The 26,882-nt window shown below is 36.0% G+C and overlaps 1 protein-coding gene across 1 annotated transcript in view; it reads right to left on the bottom strand.

Annotated features, from left to right (window-relative positions):
- Positions 1-17,830: 17,830 nt before the first annotated feature.
- DAOA (D-amino acid oxidase activator) overlaps positions 17,831-26,882 on the bottom strand; it is a 43,697-nt gene continuing 34,645 nt past the window's right edge. Inside the window, 2 exon segments of the mRNA XM_021929441.2 lie at positions 17,831-19,402; positions 21,704-21,847. Of these exon segments, the coding sequence (XP_021785133.2) occupies positions 19,273-19,402; positions 21,704-21,847 (274 nt within the window). The 3' untranslated portion in view covers positions 17,831-19,272.

The raw sequence follows: 26,882 nt of genomic DNA, 5'->3' as shown, positions 1-26,882 counted from the left end.
CCTGATGACCAGCTTACTATGCTCCTCTTTACTTCCTCCTGTAACAGGATGACTGACACTTCTCCTCTTTGTCATGTGACCTTGCAGAGCCTCCAGGAATTTATGTCAATTGCACATTTTCCTTGGCCATTGGCTCTGGTCTTGGCCATTGACTTGCGTCAGTCAGCAGACATTTTGCAGACATAATATGAGCAGAGTCTCTAAGTAAACGTGTGTGATTTGGATTGGCCTCCTGTGCCTCTGCCATTTGTCAGAGCAACATTCTTCATGCCACCACAGGTCCCCAAATGAGAAGATGCATACAGCTGACCTAGACCTAAGCCATAGCCTAGAGCCACACCCAGCCCATCCCAACATACCCAGAGTGCTCCAAAAGCTTCCCAGCTGTTTCATGAGCAGGGAATGGCTGTTGTTGCAAGCCTTTGGGTTTCCTGGTTATGTATAAAGCAGCATTATTCACTGAAAACTTCATAAATACAAAGCTTTCTGCATGAATTTCTATTCTGTGCCCTGCAAGCTTTTATTAAGGGCATGCATAGTGAAAGTCTGATTTTAGCTGAATTTGGGGAGGTAATGGCCAAGGCTGGATGCAGCCTAGCAGTGGTGCTGTGCCGTGGGAAGGGACAGCATGTGCTCAAAAAAAGTCAGAACAAAAAACCCCACAAAGTTTGAGTGTGGAAAAGTGCTACAGGCTTCTGGAATCAGTTGGCTCACTGAAAGTCAAGCAGCAACTATGAAAAAATTGTGGGACATATTAGCATTTTATAGGGATTCTCAGAAATACTCAGGGAGGGAAACCCCATAAAAGTCTAGATTTTCTGCCATAATACACAAAGGGGCATGGGCTATTGGTATTTAGGCATTAAAGGGAAGCATGACCCACCCCTGAAGGCTGAATAAGTGTGAGACACCTGGTTTATATTTATATAAATTTTTGCACAGGACAAGTCAACCTTCTAAGCACAATGCAAAGTAGCATATCCAATCTATTAAGCACCGTGCCTCTTAACTCCTAATATATAGCATATAGCAATCTTGCCTCAGCCTCTAACATTTATTGAGTTTTTCTATTGACTAAGCTGCGCCAAAATATTTTTCAGGTTTTAACTCATTTACTGATTCATGAGATAAATAATTTTACTATCTTGATTAAATAACTAAGTAAAGTTTGATTTAGAAAAGTTTAGTAGTTATACCAAAATCCAGCAGCAGAAAATGACTGTAATTTCCTACATAACAATCCTTTGATCTTTTTTTTTTTCATTATACTTTAAGTTCTAGGGTACACGTGCACAATGTGCAGGTTTGTTACATACTGATAGTTTTTCTTTATCCTTTCTCCTTACATCTGTGACTAACACATTATACTTCCTTAAAATAAGGTGGGAGCCAGCATTTATAAAATATATACCTAAAGAGAAAACTAACATATACATTAAGAAGAAGTGGAGAAAAAAAGAAAGATTGTATATAACCATTTATTTTTATGCCTATTTATATAATTTATCTATGTATATAAATGACTTACAATAAAAATTAGTGTATACCTAGAAATAACAGACAACAGGGAATTGTATTCCTGGAGTGAAATCTAAAATAGATAGATGTAATAGTTTTATGAATAACATTTTTGAGTATATTAGCTTATCTTCAAAATGTGCTTGGTCTTGTCATTTAGATTATATTATATCCATGTATATAAAGAATAATGATATTAATATACTCTTACTGCTAAATTTATACATTACTAAAAATAAAAAGTGTCATATATTTGAGCCTGAGGACTTGTTTGAAAATTTTACATGAAGAATATAAGAAACATAAGGAATACATATCTTGAGGATGAAATCTTTATAGTTACAATTTCTTTTTCAACAAATCTTGAAAAGCACTTTGATATGTCATCTATTGCCTAATAATGCTGATTATATGGAAACTGGATCTACATGCAAAAGCATGACATGTAGCAACATTAGTTTACTTCAATTACCTTTCTTAACTCTCACTTTGAAAGTAATCCACTCATTAAATTATTCATATATATACATATATGTGAATATATATGTATATGATATATATGTACTATATATACATATATATGAATATATATATGTGTATATATGTGTGTGTGTATGTGTGTATATATACACACACAGGGGGGGAGAGAGAGAGAGAGAGAGGATCTAGCTTTGTTGCCCAGGCCGAAGTACAGTGGCATGGTCTTGGCTTACTGAAACCCTCCACCTGCTGGGTTCGAGCGATTCTCCTGCCTCAACCTCCCCAGTAGCTCAGATTACAGGCATGTGACACCACACCAGGCTAATTTTTTATATTTTTAGTAGAGACAGGTTTTCACCATGTTGACCAGGCTGGTCTTGAACTCCTGACCTCAAGTGATCCACCCTCCTCTGCCTCCCAAAGTGCTGAGATTATAGGCACAAGCCACAGTGCCCAGCCTATTCTTGTATTTTGGGTGTCTTTTTTTTTGGAGTAGTCATACAGAATTATAAAGCGATTCACACTCTCTTACTCTAAATGTGTTCAGTCTAAATACAAAAGTTTTGGTATAAATCAATTCTGTATATTTTTATTTAATTTTAAGAGTGGAGAGATATTTGCTAATAAAATTAACTTCAGAAATAAAAAGAACAGATATGGTTATAGTTCCCTTCCCCAAATATTTTAAACTTACAGAAGCAATTGAGAAGCAGTATCACAAGATTTAAAGTTTTAAGGATATTATTTTGTTCCCTAAAAGACTACACAATGTCAATACTTAAAGTTTACTAAAAATCCAGAAGTTGTCACATTAGACTGAACTCACATCTATTATTTCTGTTATTAGCTTACCTCATATTTATTATAGAAAGAATGACCTCTCCTTATAACCATTTTATATGACAAATAATATTATGTTTTGATTTAATGGCAACTTTATGCTTTATCTAAAAGGTAGTGTTATTTTTGTGTGTGAATTAATCTGTGCTCCAGTAACACTTCCAACATAGGTAAGACTCTGTATGTATGTTATGTTCTTTCTGTATCTTTGGACTATATGGATTTACATATTTGTTTACTAGTACATATATAGTATATTTAAGTATAATATACATATCTGAGTATAATATATACATTCTAACTGTACAAACTGTGCATATGCATATCGATATTGCATACAGCTGGTAGATAGACTCTGACCGCATAGAATAATTTTAAACTTAAGATATGTTGAATAACTCTTAAGTACTGATATATTTGTGTGTCCAATATTATGATTCCACCATTGCTAATGCACACAAAAAAACTACCAATTTATTTTTTACATATATAATCATATTTCTGATAAAAAGTATTTTTTATTCAGAAACCCAGTATCGGCCATTAATGTTCCAGTTTCAGAAAACAAAAACTCCTAAGAGAATGAATAGAAATTATCTTAAGGAATTATAAAGAACCATCTCAGAAATTTACTCTATTACTGCAAAATCTCATGCAAAGATAACCAAGTATGGTATGTGAACGTCTCTTCTGCTAAAGTTCATGAAACTGCTCTCCGATTCCTCTAGCATTGACAGAGAATCTGGAGTTCAGTACTCCATTTCATTCCTGGACATTTAGCCTATTATCCTTGTATCCATATTTCATATTTTCCTTTCATGGGGGATAACTAAGTTAAAAGTGGATTTGTTGACTTAAACCTTATATGGAATCATAGATCAACCTAAAGATTTCCTAAGAATATACCTACTTATTGAATATTTGCTTTTTCTAAGCTGCTTAACAACAACAGAATAAACAAGCAAACAAAAACTCAAAAAAAAAAAAAAAAAAAAAAAAAACCTGATGGTCCAAACTTGTAAAATGTATTTTCTTGGTTAATTATTTGAGAAACAAATATGAGGAAGAAAGACATTGTAGTGAATCTGCTTTAATTTGCATAGGAGAGAGTTCTATGTAAACTAATGATAATGAATATGTTCGGAGGGTTTATATGTGGAGGGCTTTGTGTTAAGCACTGTGAATATTTTGTTTCGTTTAAACACCACCTTAGACTCTATAAAGCTAAGACAGATTATGACAGTTGGCCAAGATTACACAATGAGAAAGTAAGAGATAGAACTGGAACTTGATCACAGGAAGTCACTTCTAAAAACTCAACATTTGACCATGGTCTCTAACGTGCTGATTTTGAGCTATCAGCATGTGAATGTATTCCTATCAGGTTAAATGAAATCCAAGTAACTTATTTAACTTGAGTCTCAGATACATCAGAGTAAAAATAAATGGCCTCATTTGTAACATTACATTCTCAGTACTAAGTAAGCTATCTATAATGATACAATTCCATTAAGGCAGAAGACTTCATTTCATATCTACAGAACATTTCATTCTTTTCTTTCTATTTGTTTTTTTCTAGAAGAATTAACTGTATTTCATCCCAAGATGAGGCATCTATCTTTGCTGAGGTGAGATATGCAAATCATCTGTGTTGTTTGACAGTCACAGGCAGATTAATCATATCACTAACACAAGTCAGTTGTTAAAACTTGAAGCACATTTAATTAAAAGAGAGGTTCTCCCAGTTACACAGGCCAGGTGGGTGCATGGAAATGGCATTTTATCACTTACTGACCAGATAGTTGCAAATACAATCCTATCACCTAAAAACAAGGAAACAAAACAATAATAAGAAAACTTGTTTTATTTTTAATAGAAAGTCAGTTTTGCTTCAGAGTAGGTATTTTTAAATAAACTTATGAGTCCTTTTAACTTTTTTGGTATACCTTATTAGACACTGAGTTACTATTTTTTTGAAGGAAAGTGAATTATAATTCAGAAATATTATTTTCTTTTTGTTAACCTTAGAAAGGACATAAGAAATACATATTTCTGGAAGAATTTATAGAAAAAATAAAAGTAATACTTCAATTAATAGTATTCTCCCTAAAACTATAGTTAGAAATTATAAAAGTAGGGAAGGGTCCATCAATAGTATTGATTGAAAATGTAATGTTACATGTATCAGATACATAAATCCATAAATCCATAACAATGGCAAGGGGAGACGTCATTACTATTTGAGATAAATTAATATACTTGAATATTTTCCCTCATAAATTCACTAACTATTTAAAAAACTTCACAGGACTTTTGAATTTCCATTGTTTTACTGATTATGATAGCTCCCAAAGCAGTATGTGTAACTTCCAATAATAATTTAGTGATGAAATATTACCAAACGAGAGGATTTTGATTACCTGTGGTATTATTTTCTGTCACTGTGTAACAAATCCTCATAAAAATGTAATTTTATAAAACGTATTACCATGTCTTATCAGCTGGGTTCCAGGCATAGAGTCCATCAGAGTCCAGTGAAGATGTTGGCCAGACTATATTTTCATCAGAAGGATTGGCTGGGAAGAGTCTGCTTCCAAACCCATTCAGCTTTGGTAGAAGTTAATTCCTTGTGGTTGCATGACTGGTCTTTTTGCTGGTTGTAGTAGTACGTCCACATTCATTCTAGATGCTGCCTGAAGTCCTTAGAGGCCTCTCATAGTTCCTTGCCATGAGCACTTTTCCAACATGGCTGATGACTGCTTCAAGCCTGTAAGGAGATCTGGTCTCAGTTGGCCAAGTCTTGGATAATGTAACCTCATCACCGGAGTCACGTCTCATCGCCTTTCCCATGTTCCATTGGTTAGAAGTCCCAGCTTCTGCCCACATTCAAGAGAAAGGGGTTATACAAAGGTGTGACCACCAAGAAGTCAAGATTATGTGGGTCACCTTAGGGTCTATCTGCCACAACTATATATTTAAATACAGTTTCAAAGAAGGACTGTGAAAAAGCATAAAGAATTGTGGGGATTGCCTGAGAATTGAGGATGTTTATCCACAGATTCTGTAAGGCTTACATTAAACAAGTCTAGCTTATTCAGAAAGTTTTAAAAAATGGGTTTATATGACTTTACTTATTGGGGAAAGCTATCTGACTTGTCTTTGAGGGGAAAAAAATTTAAAAATACAGATAAAATACTCTGTCTGCAAAACAATTGCTGGAATATGATCTAACAGAAAAGCCCAGCAGACCTGATTCAAACCTGATGTGAACACAGAAGGCTTTGAAATGAGTAAATTTAATTATTAAACCTAATTTTTCAGATGAGGAAACTGAAATACTGGGGTTAAGTATCTTTTGCAGAGTCACACAGTTAAATAATTTTGGAGCCAGAATTCAAATTCAGGCAGCTGGCTTCAGACCTCGTGCTATTAAACCTGACATTAAACTTGACATCCATCTTACATGCAAATGTTACTCTCTCTACCAGGAAAATAACCCATTTAAAAATCCCAGCTCAGATATTACTTCCAACCTACAAATTTCCTGGACACACTAAGTAATAGAGTTAATCACACCGTCTTGTGAGTACTACCCACAGTATCCGGGCTCCACCACACTGTAATGCAATAGGTGTGTTCACACTGTTTGTCTCTCCTGGTGAATAGTCAGTTCATCAGAGCATGACTGTGTTGTGTGTCCTATTATCCTTAGCAAATGATGTAGTGCCTTGTGCATAGAAAGAAATTAATCTTGATGCCTTTCAAGTTCTACCCCAAACAGTCAAGTCATGTTGATTGAAAAGTACCTTCTCAGTGTGAGAAATTACCATCACAGTATTTGAAACAAGTTTGTATCCTTAAGGACTCCATATTGAGGACATTTTCTTCATAGGATTCTAATGTCTAATGACTTGGCCTGATCCTCACCTAATCCTTTAGAAGGCTAGAGAATAAAATTAAATTTTCACTTTTCCAGTGGAGGAAACAGGGTTTTATTGTGCTGCTTGAAACATTGTCACACTAGTAATCTCTTCAAAAGCGAATCTGTTCTGGAAAATAAAGGGTTAGAGGCCTCTGTGGAGGAATACAATAGTGGAATATTTTGAAATAATTGTAAAGCAAAACAGATAATTGTGTTTTCAAGCTCTTTGAAATATATACGTAAGATGTTATGTGCCTGAGGTTGAACAAAAAGATAAATAGTTATAGTCATTACCCCATAATGTGCCAATTATAAATAGCATTGTGTGTACACGTCCTCTATTATAAAAATCAGAACAGGATGAAAACGATTATAATCACGTTAATAATTTGATTTGTTTCATTCATCTTTTGAGTTATCTTTTCATAAAATTAGATACTGTGTTATTTCCTTCTGGAAAGCAGAATGGTGCATGTGAGGAGAATGTTTTCATGTTAATCAATGCTGACAAGAATATTATACTTTAAAAAAAAAACAAAACAAAACAGAAGGTAGGCAGGTTGGGGGTTGGAGGAGGGACAAATGAAGAAGACCAGATTGAAATTATTAGTTGCCAGAAATATATCTATTGACTTTTTATGTTTTTAGAAGTACCTCTGTTAGCTTCCCAAAATACAGCTGTTTACAGTGATTGATAAGTTCCCGTGCTTTTAAGCTTATTCACATCCATTAGTTCTGCCTTTTTCCCCTGTTAAAAATCTGAAGCTGTCAGATTGAAGTAGCATGATCAGCTAATGTTCCTGCCAGATTCAAAGCATGTCCCCAGGGATGGCAAAAGTATTCTAAATCTCAAAGAAATGGCTTTTTAAATGTTGCCTGTTGACATTGGTCACTCCATTTGCTGTATCAGAAATGTTGAAATAAATGTCAGGCAATTATAGAAACAGGACTTTGATGATCAATTTTCTATAAATATTTTATGTTTAGCCCAAACAAAAGAAGGTATTTGGAATTCACTATTTTATGTAAGACTTTTATTTTAAAATAGTATATAGTATATTTTCAAAATTGGTTAATTAATTTTCTAGTTTTCACTTCAAGTAATGATTATTTACTTTATTTCCTCTAGCATTTGATTATTTTCTTACAAACTGTTTTTTTTTTCTTTCTCCTGTGATAATTTTAGAGTTTCTGCCTTAACACATTTAGGTATATTTTGTAGGAACAAAGGGAAAAGGTATCAGGGAGAGGAAATGGTTTCTAAAATGTCAATTCCAAAGGCAGTGAATGTTAAAAGTTTTTGCCAGTCCCGTCTCTTACAGAACACAGAACTCAGATGCTCTGATAAAGATACAGGATAAATCACATCATTTCCTGCTCCATCATCAGAATATTATTATATGAATTAGATCACTTTTTTAAAAAAACAACATGGCCTTAGTATAGAACAATAGCAAAAGTCTGGGGAAGGAGAGGAGTGCACCGTGAGGAATGGATGAAGAGCAGAAGCCAGTCCATTTACTGATTTGGTTCATGTGCAAAATAATTGAGCAATAATTGCATATATGTGAGACTCCAGGTATTTTCAAAATCAGCTGGCAAAATTGTGTTATTCCCTACCCTCTTCTGGCTTTCATGGGTTCTCTGTTCTCTCTCCTTTTCCTCCATTCTCCTCTTACCCTAATTCCTGACCACCGTAATCCAATACTCTGAGGTTTTAGGGTTTGGATGATTAAGGTTACCCATGGAATTGTTTGGAAATGTAGATCTGTAATGGAGAGGGGAGAGAATGAAGAATTAGAAGCTGTATGAAAATAGTCGATACTGAGGCCAGGTACCATGACCCATGCCTGTAATCCCAGCATTATGGGAGGCCGAAGTGGGCAGATCACTGGAAGTCAGGAGTTCGAGACCAACTGGGCCAACATGGTGAAACCCTGTCTTTACTAAAAATACCAAAATTATCCAGGCTTGGTTGTGGGTGCCTGTAATCCTAGCTACTCGGGAGGCTGAGGCAGGAGAATTGCTTGAACCTGAGAGGCAGAGGTTGCAGTGAGCCGAGATCGCACCATTGCACTCCAGCCAGGGTGACAAGAGCGAAACTCCTCAAAAAAAAAAAAAAAAAGAGGAAAGAAAATAGTAGATACTGAGATCTGGAAACTGAGAGCATTCATGAATACTGCATCCAAAGAATATTTTGTACTACGTCCTATTCATTATACAAATCAAGCAAATAAGCACACTGTATGGTGCACATATGACACTATATAGGTCAACGGGGTGAGAGAGCTGCCCAGAAATAGACATGCAATTTTGTTATCAGATATTCTGGAGAGGTTTCTCTGAGGCAGTGTCATCGGAAGAATATACAGACGTTAACCAAATGAAGCAGGAGGGTTTGGGGGAAAAAGTATTCCAAGGAGAGGGAACGAACAGGGTGCGGGACAACTAAGGGGCAAGGGAGACTAGAATACTTTGATGAAGTGAGAAAACACTCCAGTGAGTGAGCGCATATGAAGAAAAGGATGGAGAGCAGATTACTGAGGTCCATTTAGACCATGTTTTAGATCCTGGACAGCATCCTTAAAATAATAAGGAGCCACTAAAAGTTTGAAGAAGGGCAATGACACCTTCCAATTTGCTTTTTTACAAGACCACTCTGACTCCTGCCTGGAGTAGCATGTAAAGGGGCTAAGCACAATACCTGGTGGCACACAGGAGCTTAAGTGGCTCTTGTTGAAATCAGGTGATGGAAATGGGAGTGGATTGGTTTCCTAGGCTGCTACAACAGAGTACGTGAACGGAGTGGCTCAAAATAACAGAAATCTATTCTCTCCCAGTTTGGGATGGAGGTTTCAGCAGGACATGCTCTCTCTCAATGCTTTAGGGGAAAATCTGTTCAATGTCCTTTTCTTAGCTTCCGGTGTTGCTGGCAATCCATGGAGCCCCTTGCTTGTTGGCCATATCACTACATCATCATGGTGCTCTTCCTGTATGTCCTCACCTTCTCTTCTCCGTGTGTGTCTGCCTCTGTACTCTTCTCCTCTTCCAACAAGGACCCCAGTCATAACGGAATACAGCCCACTCTAATGACCTCATTTTAACTGATTGCATCTGCAAATATCCTATTTCTAAATAAGGTCATATTCGTAGGTATTACGGATTAGGACTGCAATATATCTTTCTTGGGGATACAGTTTAACCCCAAGCAGGGGATTTTTGAAAGGAAGTGAGATGAGGGGTAGTGGAAAGAAACCATGCAAAGGTTTTAAAATGTATTTATGGTGGTGGACTCAACAGGACTTCATGATTGAGTCTGGGTCCAGGGGTGGATGCAGAGTCGCGGCTGACTTCCAGGTTTCTTCCAGATGATGCTGCCATTTGTTGAGACACAAAATCCAACGGACCAAGTAAGTGGTGGGTTGAGCTTGGGTTCATTGTTTGACATGCCAAGGTTGATCTGTCTGTGAAATTTTTATGTGGAACTGTAGGTTTGGTGGCTAAAAATGCCTTTAGAATTCAAATGAGAGATTTGAGTTAGAGACATAAGTGTGGGAGTCATTTCTATTCAAATTATCATCAAAGCTATGCAAGTAGATAACTTTCCTCAGCCAGATAATGTTTAGTCAGAATAGAAGAAATCCTGACATCAACATTAAACACTTTAAAGGACAATGTGGACTATTTCAGACGTATATGAACAAAAAGGACCAGCCTAACTCTGCCATAAGAAAAAAACAAACCATCAGGAAACAGACAGAACATTTGAAATGATGGTTTTAAAGACAAAAAACATCAGGCAACCACGGACAGAAAAATAAGCAAATACATTGAGCCCAATCATTGCCCCGGATTACCTAAGGTCAGGTAAAAGGCAAGATTGTCTGCTTTCAATATTTCTAGTTAACTTGATAGTGACATTTTCTTTCATAGTAATAAAGCAGGAATAAATAAAAGGCATCCAAATTGGATAAGAAGAAATCAGCTGGTTTTATCTGTAGACAATATCATAAACTGTATAAATAACTGAAACATACAGAAAGGTGTAAGAGCTAATGTATGATTTTAGTGAGGTTTCAAAATTCAAATTTAATATATAACATTAAAATCATGTGATACAAGAACAAAGAACAATATGAAATTGAAATTTTAAAAATGGTACTTATAATAGCAAAAAAAAAAAAAAAAAAAAAAATCCAGATAAATCTGACAAAATTTGTGAAAGTTTCACACAGTTAAAAATAGAAAACACTAAGGAAAAATTGATGATTACCTAAATAAATAAATGCAGAAAGATACATTTTTAATGGGTTGGAAGACAGTATTCTTAAGATGTCAGTTGTCCCCAAATTCATCTATAGCTTCCATGTAATCCCAGCAAACTACACTGTAGAAATTGGCAAGCTGAATTTAAAATTCCTGTGTAAATGCAAAAGAATTATTATAGCTGTAACACTTTTCTAAAAGAACAAAACTGGGAATAAGTATAATTTTAAGACAGGTATTAGCATTAAGATACACAAATCAATAGGATAAAATAGAGAGTAAAAAAAACCAAATAGACCTATAATATATGGACAACTGATTTTGGCCAAGGGGCAAAGAAAACTTGTAGGGAGAATAGCAATATCTTATTTTCCACAAATGATGCTGGAACATCTGGGTAGTCATTACACAACAGTTATTTGATCCACATTTAAAATTTAACTCAAGTTGGATTATAGACGTTAGTGTGAAGTCTTAAACTGTAAAACTCATGGAAGAAAACATATGAGACTATCTGCATGGATTAGCGTTAAGTAAAGATGTATTAGGTGCCACAGAAAAAAACCTGATCCATGCAAGAATAAATGTGATAAATTGGACTTCATCAAAATTAAACAATCGCAACAACAAAAAATAACAAACAAATGAAAAAGAGCTTCTGCTCTTTAAAAGTCATTGTTAAGAGAATTAAAAGACAGTTCTCCGTGGCACACAATAAAATATTTACAAAGGATATATCTAATGTAAGATTTGTATCCTGAAAGTATAAAGAAACCTCAATACTCAATAATAGAAAAAAACCCAATAAGAAATGAACAAAAGCTTTAGCAGACCACTGAAAAAAATATATGGGTAGAGAATATGCATATGAAAAGATGCTCAATATTATTAGTGATTAAGAAAATGCAAATGAAAGCATAATGAGATAGTACTACACACTTTTTTTTTTTTTTTTTTTTTGTGAGACAGAGTCTCACTCTGTCCTCCAGGCTGGAGTGCAGTGGCGCGATCTCGGCTCACTGCCAGCTCCGACTCCCGGGTTCCCGCCATTCTCCTGCCTCAGCCTCTAGAGTAGCTGGGACTATAGGAGTAAGTAACATTATGGACTAATGAAAAAGAATTTAGTTAAATAAGGCATGAGACAAAGGAAAGTACATTGATTGAGAAACGATGAAATAGAGGTAGCAAGTAATATGGTTTGGCTGTGTCCCTACCCAAATCTCATCTTGAATTGTAGTTTCCACAATCCCCACGTGTCGTGGGAGGGACCCAGTGGAAGGTAATTGAATCATGGGGTCGGGTCTTTCCTGTGCTGTTCTTGTGACCGTGAATAAGTCTCATGAGATCAGATGGTTTTATAAAGGGGAATTTTTCTGCACAAGCTCTCTCTCTTGACCGCTGCCCTTTGCTCTTCCTTCGTCTTCTGCCGTAATTGTAAGGCCTTCCCAGCCATGTGGAAATGTGAGTCAATTAAACATCTTTCCTTTATAAATTACCCAGTCTCAGATATATCTTTTGTAGCAGTATGAGAACAGACTAATACAGCAAGTATTAAAAGCATTAAAGGTTTGTCTTCTAAAGGAAGAGAGGAGAGTAGAGAGATTGTTAGCCGAAGGGTAAAGGATTCTTGTTACTAAGATGTTAGAGCCTAGAACACATTTAAATACCGATGAGAAGGATACAAGGGAGAGATAAAATTTGAATCAATAGTTTGTTTCCACTGCCACAGAAAAGGATGATATCCAGAGGTTTGGTAGAGGGATGAGTTTTCCTCATAGGAAAGATAAGAGCAGATGGAGCTAAACGCTGGATCCTAAGGGTGGGATATTAAGGGAGTCTGTTTTTTATGGATTTTATTTTCTCTTTGATCTTGGAGGAAAGGATGTCTGCCAAGATATAAGGGCTTGGACAGGAGGATCACAGTTTTAATGAATAAAAACATATATGAAATAGCCACTTCAGAGAGTGGGACAGACAGTATGTGCTTGAGTTTAGACAAAAGTCCCTGGAGTTATAGGGGTTTTAATTCAAATCCGTGCTCCTCCACTCACTTGTGGTACTGTTAACAACCAACAGAACAAAGTTAAGACCCCAAATCTTCTTTAAAGTAGAATGACAATGGCATGTTCACCAGACTTCTTGGGAGGAATAAATGAAATACTTTAGTTCAACTATTTTCACCGGTCCTGACACTGGGTTTTGAATAAAGTGTGCCCAAGACTATTGCTATTATAAAGCAAAATGAAAAAACACAATGGCCCTATTAATATGTACCTTTACCTCCTGTAAAGAAAGGTTTCCAAGGAGTTCAATACTAAGAAGAGTATTGTTTGAAATGGAGATTCACATTACTAGGTTAACATGTGGAGATCTTGCTCAAAGAGGAGGCTGGTTTAGGTGCTGTGATAATTGTAGATGTCAAATGGACTGGATTATGGAAATACCTAAAGAATTGGTAAAGCATGATTTTTTGGTGTTTCTGTGAGGATGTTTCCAGAAGACTTCAGCATCTGCGTCAGCGGACTGACTGAGGAAGATCCCTCCTCGCCATGGGCAGAGCCATCTTATCAGCTGATGGCCCAGATGGATCAGTAAGATAGAGGAAAGAATGTGTGTGTTTCTCCTTCTTAGGGCTGGAACTTACTCTTCATTCCCTGCTCTTGGACAGCAGAACTCTACTTTTTGGACTCTAGGACTAGTGTACTAGCACCGCACTTCCCGTAGCTGAGTTCTTACTCCTTGGATCTTGGTCTGAGAGTTACACGGTTGGCTTCCAGGGCCACACCATCACATGCCAGGATCTCCAGCTTGCAGATGCCTTGTCCAGAGGCTTTTCAGGCTCTGTAATCAAATGAGCCAATTCTCCTAACAAATGCTCTCTTTATCTATCTATCTATCTATCTATCTATCTATCTATCTATCTGTCATCTATATCTATCCTATTGGTTCCATCTCTCTGGAGAACCCTAATACAGGTGTCAGCAAACCAAAACCAAGTGGTAAATGTCTACCATTGACATTCCTCTCCTTCCTCAACGACTCTTAGGAACCAAAAACACATGTAAAATTCCATGTACTACACAAGCCAGAAAAGGTAAAACACTGTATCTGCTACTTTACATAGCTCATTTCACTACCACAATCTACCATTATTCAAATACTGATTTAGAAAATGACAGCCTCCAAAAGACTAAAATCATCCATTTTTATTTAGAAGAAAAAGAAATGAAATTTTAATGACAGGCAATTTTAATCTATTTCAATTTATAAGATGTTACTTGCTGAAAATTGTTATGTGCTAAAATGATAAATACTATGTGTTATAAAATATTTTGTCATTGAAAAATGACCTATTATTCTGACCTACTTTATTTTCAGGGGTACTTATAGATAAAGGATTTTATAAAGGCTTCTGCTAAAGAGGACATCAGAGAAAAATAGGACGAAGTAAACTCTTCCTATGAGTTTCTTAAAATCCACAAAAGTAGTCTCTACTGGTTTAAATGGTGTCCCCTCAAAAGTTATGTCGTTTCCAGAACCCCAGAATGTGCCCTTATTTGGAAATAGGGTCATTGTAGATGTACTTAAATAAAAGGAGGTAATACTAGAGTAGAGTGGGCTCTACATCCAATATTGCTGATGTCCTTCTAGGAAGAGGAGCAGAGCCACAGGGAATGGTGATCATGTGAAGACAGAGGCAGAGATTGACTGATGTGCCTGCCAGCCAAGGAAGGTGGTGCATTGCTGGACACCACTAGGAGGTCGGAGAGAAGCATGGTGCAGATTCTTCATCCAGTGGGAACCAGCCTGTGTGTTAATTTCAGACTTCTACCCTCCAGAACTGTGAGACGATAAATTGACTGAAACTGGTTTAAACCACTCAGTTTGCAATAGTGTATTATGTCAGCCCTAAGAAGCCAATATAAAGTCCTAAAGAATTTCAATAAAGGTGTCAGGAATTATAGATCACAGACAATACTGATAGGACCTTCTAGCATTCTTACACTTCTGTAGTGTTTGTTGCTCTTTCGGCCTTTCCTATTTTTTTTTTTTTTTTTTTAATTGTGATTGGCAAAAACCCTTTAAAAAACCAAGAAACAATACCAACAGAAACAAAGCTATGTACTTGTTTTGGGAAGCAACCTCGAATGGTAAGATGGGGACTGTGTTCTAAAAGGTGAGGAGAAATTTACAGCGAAGGTAAAGAGATAAAGATAAGTGGTCCTGTGCACCACTGAATTCTGAGAACTCTGAACAAATCATAAGTATATGTTAGTGCCCAGTGAATAGTTGTTGAATGAATGGATGAATCAACAAATACATGAATTAATGAGATAATCAATCTGTGAGACAAAAAACAATGCAAATGAGGAGACAAGAGTGGGTGAGTTTGACTAAAAATTGAAGATCACCCATTTTTTTCAGCCAACAAATAGGTGAGCATCTGTTATATGCCAGGCATTGGTATTGGTGTTTGGCATAACGAAATAGCAAAGCAAAGTCCTACTGTCAAGGGACATAGACTCCTGGAATTTAGAAGAAGGGGCACAGGACAAATCAGAGTTTCTGCCATTTTAAAATTCTTTTTCATTGCAATATAGCTGGAGTCAAGTTGCTCAGAAATAAAGCAAGATAAATCAATTGGTTTAAAATATCTTTCACACTATCCTTCCATGGAAAGTGCAGAGAAGGGTCTAGTCTCTAAATGTAGGCAACTGGAGACTCCCTTTTCCTATATTCCTTTAAACCCCATGCACCAAAACGTGTAATCAAGTCTATTCTTGAACAGAAAAGAACAGAGTGCCCTTTCTCTTTGGAATTTTATAGGAGCCCCTGAGAAAAGCTGCTATGGTCCTAGTTTGTAAAAGTACAAATGGGTGAGTATGCATCTGCTCTCTTCAGTTGGGAAATTAGCACAGGTTTCAGCACTCCTCAATACCAACTGATTATTGAACATGTACTAAGGGAAGCTCCTGTACAGACCAGTAAACCACACAATTGCAGAAATCCTCTAATTAAAGAAACACACCGTAATCTTCCTGGTAAATCTGAAGAAAAGGTTTTTTAGAAAAGTACATCTGTATAACGTACATTTGTGTAAGAAACAATCCTTTTTCATTGAAGTGCAGCTATATTGTTAGATGTTGTTCTAAGAAAACTCAGCTTAAAATTTCTTATGGGCTGCTTTGGCTGAAAATAATTGCCTAACTGGATGGTCACAAATGACCAAGAAACCAAATATATTTCATAGTATTAACTATCATTACAGACTGTTAAATAATACTACACAGTAGAGATATTTTGAAAAATATTTTAAATGATAGATTCTATTTTGGCTTGAGGCAAAGTCTTAAACATAACAAGTTAAATAAATTTTTAATGAAATTTTACAAGCAAAAGAATTAATGTTCAAGACACAGAATCATGCCTTTTGGAAATGACTCTCATGATATTCTATTATTTAAAAAACTATGTGCCTATTTTTAGGAATTAAAATTGCTCTGGTAGATACCTGATAGATACCTATCTCACAAATCATGTTTTTCTGTCATAAGTAAATTTTTTAAATGTTTTAGTTTATAGGTTGTTTGTTTGTTTGAGACAGGAACTTGGGACTGTCTCTGTCACTCAGGCTGGAGTGCAGCGCTGTGATCTTGGCTCACTGAAGAATCCCTTCCGTGTTCAAAGGATCCTCCCTCCTCAGCTTTCCAAGTAGCTGGGACTACAGGCGTGCTCCAACATGCCTGGCTAATTTTTAAATTCTTTGTAGAGATGGGGTCTAGGTTTCCCTGGTTGGTCTTGAACTCCTGGGCTCAAGCAATCCTCCTACTTTGGCCTTCCAAAGTGTGGGATTACAAGCATGAGCCCCTGTGCCTGGTGAGTTTCTAATTTTTACATTCAGTTCATTTTTATGTGACTGGCATTTGCATAGGATTATTTTTATAACCAATATATTTTAGGTATGTAACCCAGAAGTAAATCACTAATTAATCTGCACTGGAGGAAATATAATTTAGGGAGAGTAGAAATTCTATTTGATAGACTGCACCAAAGGTAAGGTGTCACAGCCTTGAAGAGCCTCAGTGACTCTGGGAAAAACAAGCACCAAGACTGACCTTCCGGATCCGAGGTCTGGTAGCAGGATGGTTTTCAGTTCCATCTGTTGGAGGTCTCAGCTTCTGACATAAAGGCCTGCTTTATACAAAATGAGCCTGATTGAAAGATGTAAGCCACCAGGTTATAGGGAGAACTACAGGAGGCAGACAGGAGAAAACAAAAGAGTGATGATGTTCTTCCACTAGCCTGTGGCTACTAACAAATTTCATCAGAATGTTGCTGAGGAGTCCTCAGAACAGTTTACAGACGTAACTGTAAGCAGTAGAGGGCTACGAAAACGCTCCTGGGTGCTGACAGGAGCCCCTGGCGGGTGGTGAGTTGGGAATACGGGGGCTGTATAGGGGGTGAGGGAACTGTGCTTGACACCAATCAATGGGAGCCTGGAGAAACTAAGGCAGGGACTGGAATCATGCTGAGACTCAAACGTTTTGAGCTGGAGTACTCACCAGGTACTCTAACTCAATCATATGCGTTGGGTATAAGGAAATTAGGAATAATTGGAACTGTGGCTGGCCCCAAATTTCATGCCCTATTTGTAGCCATTCATCAGATTTAGAATGAGATAAAGGAAGGATTCTTTTTATTATTTTTTAAAACACCCACTTCATGTTTTACACCCACATCATAAATCACCCAGAGGGAGAATTAGGCCTGTGGACCTCCCATTTTGTAGTACCTCATATGTAATTTTTTTTTTTTTTTTTTTTTTTTTTAGCAGACTCTCGTTTTTTGGTACAAGTGAATGAGGAAAAGGCTTTGCTGCTGCTGTTGTTTTTATTCTCTGTAAGAGTACCTCTGGGTGAAAATTATTAAGAAAGCTAATTATTATATCTTTATATGACTCTAAATTTGGTCTATTTAAAAATTCAAAACATAGACATTTGGAAATGACTTTCTCATCTCAGTACTGAAGTTGAGAGGGAGAAGGAAAAAAAGTGAGAAATTCCAGTGCCTGGATATTCCCAGGCTAATTTCTAGACAAGTGAGTTTTGATAAGTTCAAGTTTCAGATAAGAATTTCTTTTTTCTTCTCTTGTTGGTTTTTCCAAATCGTGAGTAAAAATGTCTCTGAAAGAGCCTGAAAAAATATATATTAATGTGGAGAATTATTGACATAAAATTTTAATAAATTAGTATGAGAATGAGACACTACAATAAATATTATTTAGAGTTATTTTAATAGTCCTCTCCCCTATCATCATCACCCATTTAAAAAGGTGGGTGTATATATATGTGTGTGTGTGTGTGTGTGTGCATTCATGAAAATTTAGTGTGCAGTTCTTAGTTTTTCTTTGTGCAAAACACACAAAATAAAAGTGAATAATTGAAGCCATTACACACACATTTTTTCTCCTAAGTTCTGTAAATAGATATTCCAATAAAGACACTACCAACATCTTACTTTCTGTCTTAAATATAACTGAGAGTATTTATATATTAAACTTTTTAAATAAGAAATGATTGGATTTCAATTTGCCTTAAAGATTCATAATGTAATATTCTTCACCCTAAATAACTCAGATTATTTCTAATTTTTTCTTTAATTTACCTTCATAAATACAGCCTTTGATTAATATAATTTAGTGGAGTTGATCAATCTGAGATATTTTTACCTTCCCCCATTACAGCATGCCATGGAATGAAAATTTACTTTGCTGCTCAAATGTATCAAACACAGTTTCTGTGGTCAAGTTCCTCTCCTTTCGTAAATGTGCTTAGAGGATCTCATAAGACATAACTCCTCTGACAAGAGAACCATTTTAGCACCAACACTACAATAGCTTCTGTGTTCCTAAGGGAAAGATCCTCTCCTGAATTAAATTTAACCTCTTTAGTACGCGCATTTAGCCACCTGATAAATCCACTTGAGCTATCTTTTGGGGAGAGAGAGGTACCTGGGAACAATAACACTTCCTTTTTGAACAGTTTAATAAAGCTTTGTGAGATTCCGAGATGAAAGATAATGTGTAATGCTAATAGTGCCCTCCACAGCTCTGCATTCATGGATCTAATTACGTTTTTTGTCACGGTAAAAGCCACAGTGGATATATTAAATGAGAGTGTGGCTTAAGAATGAAGGCCCAGGAGTCTGGAGATCTGGTTTCTAAGGCTGACTTAACTTCTGCTTTCTTATCTCTCTATGAGTATGCAGCTTAACATCGTTACCTCAGTGTCTCCTTCCATAAAGTGCCCAGCAAATATCTGAGAAATTCTTTTAAAATGACAGTGCAAAGTGCCATTTAGAATCACCTTGGAATGTCTAGAAAAAAATGAACTGAGTGTTCAAAGAGGGAAATACAATCTTCTGCTTAATTTCAGAGTGATCATAAAGTTTGTCTTTTACTTTTTAAAAGTCATGAGATTTCCAGAAGAGGAATGACATTTTCGAAGCCTTAAGGACACTTGTGAAAACACTCCTTCAACTATTCTTTATTTCTCACCAAAATTTTGACTCTGGCTTTTCTCCAACTTCCTCTCTTCCCCAATTCTCAATTCCAACTTGAAAAGAGTAATTGCAATTTTAACTGTTTCCATCCTGGAGTATTTTCTTGCAGCTGATTTGTTTCATATCATTGTAAAGTTATGCATGTCAGATTTTGTTTTAGATACACATGATTGCTGGCTTTAGTCAGTCAACCCCCAAACCCTTAAACTGATTAATTTCACTGTGAAATAATTGATTATGAATTTGTAGCAATATCTGATTTTATTTTAAAATTCAAGTTGATAGAGCATTGTCATTTATTGATTAATCTATTGCCCTTTGCCTTGAGATAATCTTGAAGAAGCAGAATACTGCCGTTAGTAAGATGACATCTATGTATTACAAATGACCATGTTCTTAAAATACACACACACGCGTGCGCACACACACACACACACACACACACGGAGACATACTTTCTAGTAATAAGCAGTGTTTTGAATAAAATCTTTTGAAAGATGTTTAGCAAATCGAAACAATTTCTGTCTTCCTATGTGATGCCTGCAATTATATGGTTTAGATATTTATTGAAGGACTTGGGAAACATCATAGGCCCATTGGCATTATTCTCAATGTATCAAAGATTCATTCAGTATAAATAAATAATTTCATTATTTATAATAATAAAAGTTGTCATGGAAAATTTTATAACCTGATAAATAGGATGTCATAGAAATACTCAACATGGAAAAATAAAATATATACATAGTTTAAATTAGACCATCTGTTACAGAGTTGTACAGTCTAACTCTCTGGCCAGGTAAGCGTCTAGCATGAAACTTCACACAATCATACCTACAATGTATTCTTGCCTAATTCCTTGTTCCAAAGGAAAGTTTGATAGGGAAGTTGAATAATTTCACTTCCTTTTAGAGATGGTAGAACTTATTTAAGTAGCTTTCCTGTAGTACAAAGATTAGGCAGCTTTGATTGGAACTCTAGATTGAAAATGAATAGAAATAACTTCTTACAGACCACATCTAAATTTAACTTTGCTTCACACCAATAAACTATAGCCTCTACTACTTTATAGACAGATTATAGCTCATCAGTATGACTAAAAATCACTGTGGAATTACTCTGTAATAGTTCTGTTGCTATGCCTATAAATATAATTTCAGTGAGTGACTTTTCCATTTTCTAGCTGCCTGGCTATACTTTTTTTGCATGGCAAACTAAAGGACTTTAAGAATATGGTAAATGACAAATTTAAATAGCGTCAGATAAAACATGAAAGGCGACATTAAATTATCTGGTTAAAAATTATTTTCAGAACAATTTAAAAAATAACATTTTTCTATTGATTTTAACTTAATGTGTATACTATTCTAAAAAAGTTTAAAAAATGCAATTTTGCTTACACTCGTAAAGCCTAACATAAAGAAAATAACAGCATTATTTAGGGGAAAAAGTCCCGTTACCCAAGTGAATAGATAATTAAATAATTATCATAAGAGGCAAAAGACAGATAGATAGCATCAGATATTGTAGCTTGGTACAGCTTCACTACTAGGTCTAACAGTTGAAAATAATCCAGGAAATGGTTTTAAGTGTTTTATATTTAAAACACCTACACACACACACACACACACACACACACACACGTAGGCAGTGTGAAATTTACATTGTTCCTTTCCCATGTTATTGTTGTATATGGGCAGGCTTATTTTTCACATATTTCCTTCTCAATAGTCTCGTAGTTCTAAAGAGGCACACAGCATTATCACCAAAGATGCTTGACAAAGATGGGTATTCTGAGGGTGATCCAGATTTACTGATGATGGGAGGCCTGGAAATATGAAAATTCAACAAACTTTCCTAGTAATTTTTATATAAAACAAAATTCAAGAAAAACTACTGCATGAGAAAATATGAAGAAGCCAGTGGATACTTTTTCAAAAACAGAAAGTTTTAAAATGGTTGCTGTGTAATAGACAAATGATTTCTGAGCTAGAGAAAAGTTCAACATGAAATATAATCTAATATTAAAAAGCCCAGAGAAGTTGCTTTCTTAAGTTCCAAGATTAGCATTTAGCTTTCTCCTGGTGAAAAGTTTAAAACGAAGAAGTTATATACTCTGCGTAGGGCTGAGGAAGGTAAAGGACCCAAGGATATAATGATCTCTGTAAATGCCTCTGTGCCATTTCCAAATAACTGTCCTCATGCCCTCTCTTCCATCCTTCTTTCCTTGTTACCTTCTCTCTTCCTTCTTCTCTCTGTCTCCTTTGCTGCAACAGTATTTAAGTGGATGTATAATACACATTAACTCTATCACATCTTTTAACATACATGTTGGTTTAGTGATTGTGGAGCGATTGTAGGAATTGTCCATTTTACTTAATTTTTCAGAGGTTTTTGGTTAAAACAAAATTCCCTCAGAGATTCAAATGTCATCTGTTAATTGAAATATATACGTCTGTGTTTTGAGATTAAGCCCAAAGGAAGGGTGGCTTCTCTCTCTGGATCGGACTATATGTTGGGTTATTTAATTACAGTAAAACAAAAATATTAAGATGGCAAGAAAAAATTAATCGTGATGCCTCATTCTTGATTCCTCATGAAATGGATTGCCTATACCATACTTACATAACACGTGCATAGCCTTTCCAAAGCTCCAAACCTCACGATGAAATGGTCCGTTCCTCCCTTTCCTGTGCGAGTGTTGGGAAGTTTCCTCTTCCCCATCAAGGGGCCTTTCCTACTGTGCTGACCACAAGGTAGTTTTTCGAGGGGATCTTAAGTTATATTAGTATTTTATGAGATCTTAGATAGGGCTAAATGATTCCTCTTATTTTGGTGTGGAAAGAGAATGGAGTGTGATAGTGAATGCAGGAGAAAGTTGTGAAAGACTGAAATGAGCTGTAAATATTACTAAATCACGTGACTAGCAGAGGCTTCCAAGATTTCTCTGCCTTTCATCATCTTTGAGCTATTTTACAACTTTGTAAAATTTTAAAAATATGGCATAAATGCAATTGACTTTCTTTCAGAAAAATGCAAAGTAATTGTGTCCAGTGAGAATGCTATGGACTATTGTTCTGTGAATCGACCAGTTCTACCTATATATGACTTTAAATTTGCCTTTGAATCGGTTGTAACATCTTGTTTCTCTTATTAATCAAGTAAAATCTTTGATTTATGTTCATGATATATCTGTATAAGCTACCACGAAATGTTTTTAAATGCCTTATCATGTAATATAACCAACTTTCTAGACAAATAGCGCTCCCTTTCTTATTTTCAAGTAAGTAGCGAAAACTTATTTGAAATTCTGAATCCATCAATTTAATTTTTGTATGAAAGGATGAAAATTTCCTAGAAGCCCTCTTGGTATCATCTAGGTAAATCTCATATCAAATCTGTGCTAATATGTTATTTGTCCTGTAACTGGTTCTTAGTCCAAATTTTATACCATTTATTCCAGTCCTATATCCTTCACCTCGATCAATATAAAGTGCATTGGCCACACAGTCTTATTGTCTGTATAACAGCTTCAACTCAATTTTCAAACAGTATTTTAAAAATTGAATGGCCAAGTGCGGTGGCTCACAGCTAATCCCAGCACTTTGGGAGGCTGAGGTGGGCGGATCATGTGGTCAGGAGATCGAGACCACCCTGGCTAACACGGTGAAACCCCGTCTCTACTAAAAATACAAAAATTACCCGGGCGTGGTGGCGGCGCCTGTAGTCCCAGCTACTCGGGAGGCTGAGGCAGGAGAATGGCGGGAACCCGGGAGGCGGAGCTTGCAGTGAGCCGAGATCACGCCACTGTACTCCAGCCTGGGTGACAGAGCGAGACTCTGTGTTGAAAAAAGAAAAGAAAGAAAAAAAAATAGCTAGGTGTGGTGGTGCGGGCCTGTAATCTCAGCTGCTTGGGAGGCTGAGGCAGGAGAACCTCTTGAACCCAGGAGACAGAGGTTGTGGTGAGCCCAGATGGCACCACTGCACTCCAGCCTGGGCAACAGAGCAAGACTCTGTCTCAAAATAATTTAAAATAAATACATGAATAAAAATAGAATATTTTGGTTGAGGGTACATGGGTGAGCTGTTTTATTTTATATATGTAGGATTTCTAAAATAATTTTACCAGTCCAACTTCTATAATTTATAAATATGTAATAAATAGTAGATAATATTAATGAATGTGTTGTTTGGTATTTTGTTAGTTGACTTAAAAATGAGAATGTTAAAAAAGGCATGATGTCAAAGGCACTTCAAAATTATTAGTCATGGGGGTAAAAAAAATAAATAAAAGAAACCAAGACAAGTTGCCAGCATGGCTACACAGAGAAATTCCAGTTTCCCCAAAACTGGAAAATAATAGCATTTTCAGTGAGGACAGACTGCTTAACCTATAACAAAGATACCTGCTATATATTAGAAATTCTGTTTGTTTATCCTTAAGCAATTATTTTAATCTTGATAGTTTATTCTGATTAGACATATAACAAGACTATAACTCTAGTCTCTTCTTGAAAAAAAAAAAAATTCCAATGAGCAAGATGATTAATCCAGTTAAGAAACATGTCCAGCCTGGGAACAAAAAAAGTAGATCAAATTTTGGTTAGGAAGATTAACCAAGTGAAAATCCAGTAGCTGGAATTTATTGTAAAAGCCAAGAAGAAATCATCCAAGAAATAAAAAACTAAAAATAACCCTCAATATGGAATAAAAAAAGACATGGAGTGATTCTCTTTGCATTCAATAGAGACTGAGAAAACACAACTGTCAGAAGATTAAATATTGCTTTGGAATGTTTAGAAGTATGATGAAAGTAAATTAGACAATTGCTAGAAAAATATTCTTCAGTCGGTTCCCCTGCGCATCAAAAAATTCAACTTGATACTCCGTTTTCTTTTTCTTGACAAATTTAGGGCTTTTATTAGTGCTATGACAGAAAGAAGGAATGCTACCAAAAAGACCATTTGAATCTACTTTAATTATTTCAGAGTAGGGAACCCATAATTGGAAAGTAATTTATAACCTTGAGTTTGTAAAATCTGTAAACTCTCACAACGATGTGAAGGCAGAGAAAGTATCAAACTCGGTCCCCTATAATAAGCTCATTACTTCATAAATATACATCCCCCTCATCTATGTGTCAGAAATGTTTAAAATTTTCACCATTGGTACATTATTTTTGGGCCTTACATTTTTGTGGATTTGGTGACTACTTGAAAGAAATAAAATAGGATTGGATAATGTGAATTTCTTTTACACTCATTGTCACTATTAGAAAATAAGGCCCAAATAAAATATGACAGAGCAGAATTAGTTTTAATACAGGAAAAATTTGTAAGTTGAAGAGGAGAAAATGCAGCCAGGAACTAACAGTACACACCTAAGCAGTTAAGAAAGCGTGAATGATGATAAGAGGAAGGAAATTTCTGTCCTCCAGCTACTTTGAATTTAGTGTTCTGCCTAGCACTAATATTATTGAACCTTATGGTATAGTGCTTAACTATCTAATGAGATGATAACTGTCCTACTTGCAGAAAATGTAGATGCCTTGCCTACCTCTGCTTGTATATATGCTGAAACATACTGATGTCTGCTGCCTTCTTAATTTCACATTAATTTTTAAAGTAAGGATTGATTTGATTAAAAAAATGCACTTGGAAAAATTATTCTGCTATTCCCCCATTTCTTGTTCATGTCTATTTACAACTAACAAGATTTGCATGCAAATAGATATATGGACAAGATCTCACTTCTTTTCATGTCTGGCTTCTCCCTGTTTACCCACAATTATTTTCATAATATTTTATTGTGATTCCACAAACCAGGGACAAATCTCTGAAGGGAAGAGTGTTCCAAGGCATGGTCATCATTAGAAGACAATAAGCTTGTTTTCATTCCAACATCCTTAGCTTTGTTCAAGGCTAAGTGGAAGAAATTAACATACTGCGTGCCTTTCAATGAAAATTGTTTCTAATTATTTTGCTTCACAAATTATTCCACCAGGCATTGATTAGACTTTTAAAATTTATTTCATATCTGTCACTCTCAGCTAACATTTGTAATTTTTTATTGTTAAAGAGAATCTGTTAATTGAAATACAATTATCCTCTTTAGTAAAAGTAAATAAAATTACTTGGGTAGCCAACATATTCAAGTAATCATCAATCTTGGTCAGAAATTAAAAATAAGATGAGCATCTAAACTTGGCACTCAAAGACTGACCATCTGCACCTTTGAGGCAAAATGAAATTCAGTTAAGGAAAATCTTATGAAAATCAATGTTTTAATTATGCTGTCAAGGGCTGTGGTTGGCAGAAATTTCTTTGCTCCACCCCCCAAAGATGTCCAGTTCTTAATCCTGAAAACCTGTGGATATATGATCTTATGTAACAAAAGGGCTTCATAGATGTGACTAACGTTAAGGACCTGGAGGTGGAGAGTGACCTTGGTTATCCTGTTGTGTCCAGTGTAATCACAGGCATCTTTATAATCAGTGAAGGACTCCACGCTGTGCTGAGAGAGGGGCATGCTGGAAGAAGAGTGGTCAGAGAAGCAACATTGCTGGCTCTAAAGACAGAGGACAGGCCACGAACCAAGGCATGCAGACGGCCTCCGAAAGCTGGGACAGGCAAGAGAATGGAGCCTGCCCTGGAGCCTCCAGAACGCGTGCAGCCCTGCCCATTCCTTGCTGTTGGCCAGGTGAGACATCTGTCGGCCTGATGAGAACTATGAAACAATGAATGTGTGGGTTTCTTCACCACAAAATTTGTGTTAATTTGTTATAGCAGTGATAGAAAACTAAGACAAGGTTGTATCTTGGCATGTCAGATTTTAAGTTGTCTGCTGTAGTTTAGAAAAGCTCAGAGAAGGAGCTGCAATTTGTCTCTTTTTAAAAAAGAAAAAAAAAGATCACCTTCTAGGAGATTAAATATTAACAGGCTGGGTGTGGTGGCTGACGCCTGTAATCCTAGCACTTTGGGAGGCTGAGGCGCTACTGCACTCCAGCCTGGGCAACAGACTGAGACCCTGTCTCCAAAATAAATAAATAAGTAAATAAATAAATAAATAAAAATAAAGAATTAAACATTAACAGATTATTAAGTGAGGAGCTCTGTGAGACCTACCTTGGGTTTGCACCTACAGGTATTGAAAAGTTGGTACTTGAAAGCAAAACTACTACCTTAAATTCCCACTACACAAAAGTAAATCATGGGATTGAGGAAAATAATTTACTCGTTTGCTTCATAAAAAGAGTTATGTATCTCTTCGTAAGTTCTGTATGTTTTACAAGATT

Source organism: Papio anubis, chromosome 15, assembly GCF_008728515.1.
Source record: "Papio anubis isolate 15944 chromosome 15, Panubis1.0, whole genome shotgun sequence".
Taxonomy (NCBI): Eukaryota; Metazoa; Chordata; class Mammalia; order Primates; family Cercopithecidae; genus Papio; species Papio anubis.
This window is presented reverse-complemented; position numbering and strand designations above follow the sequence as displayed.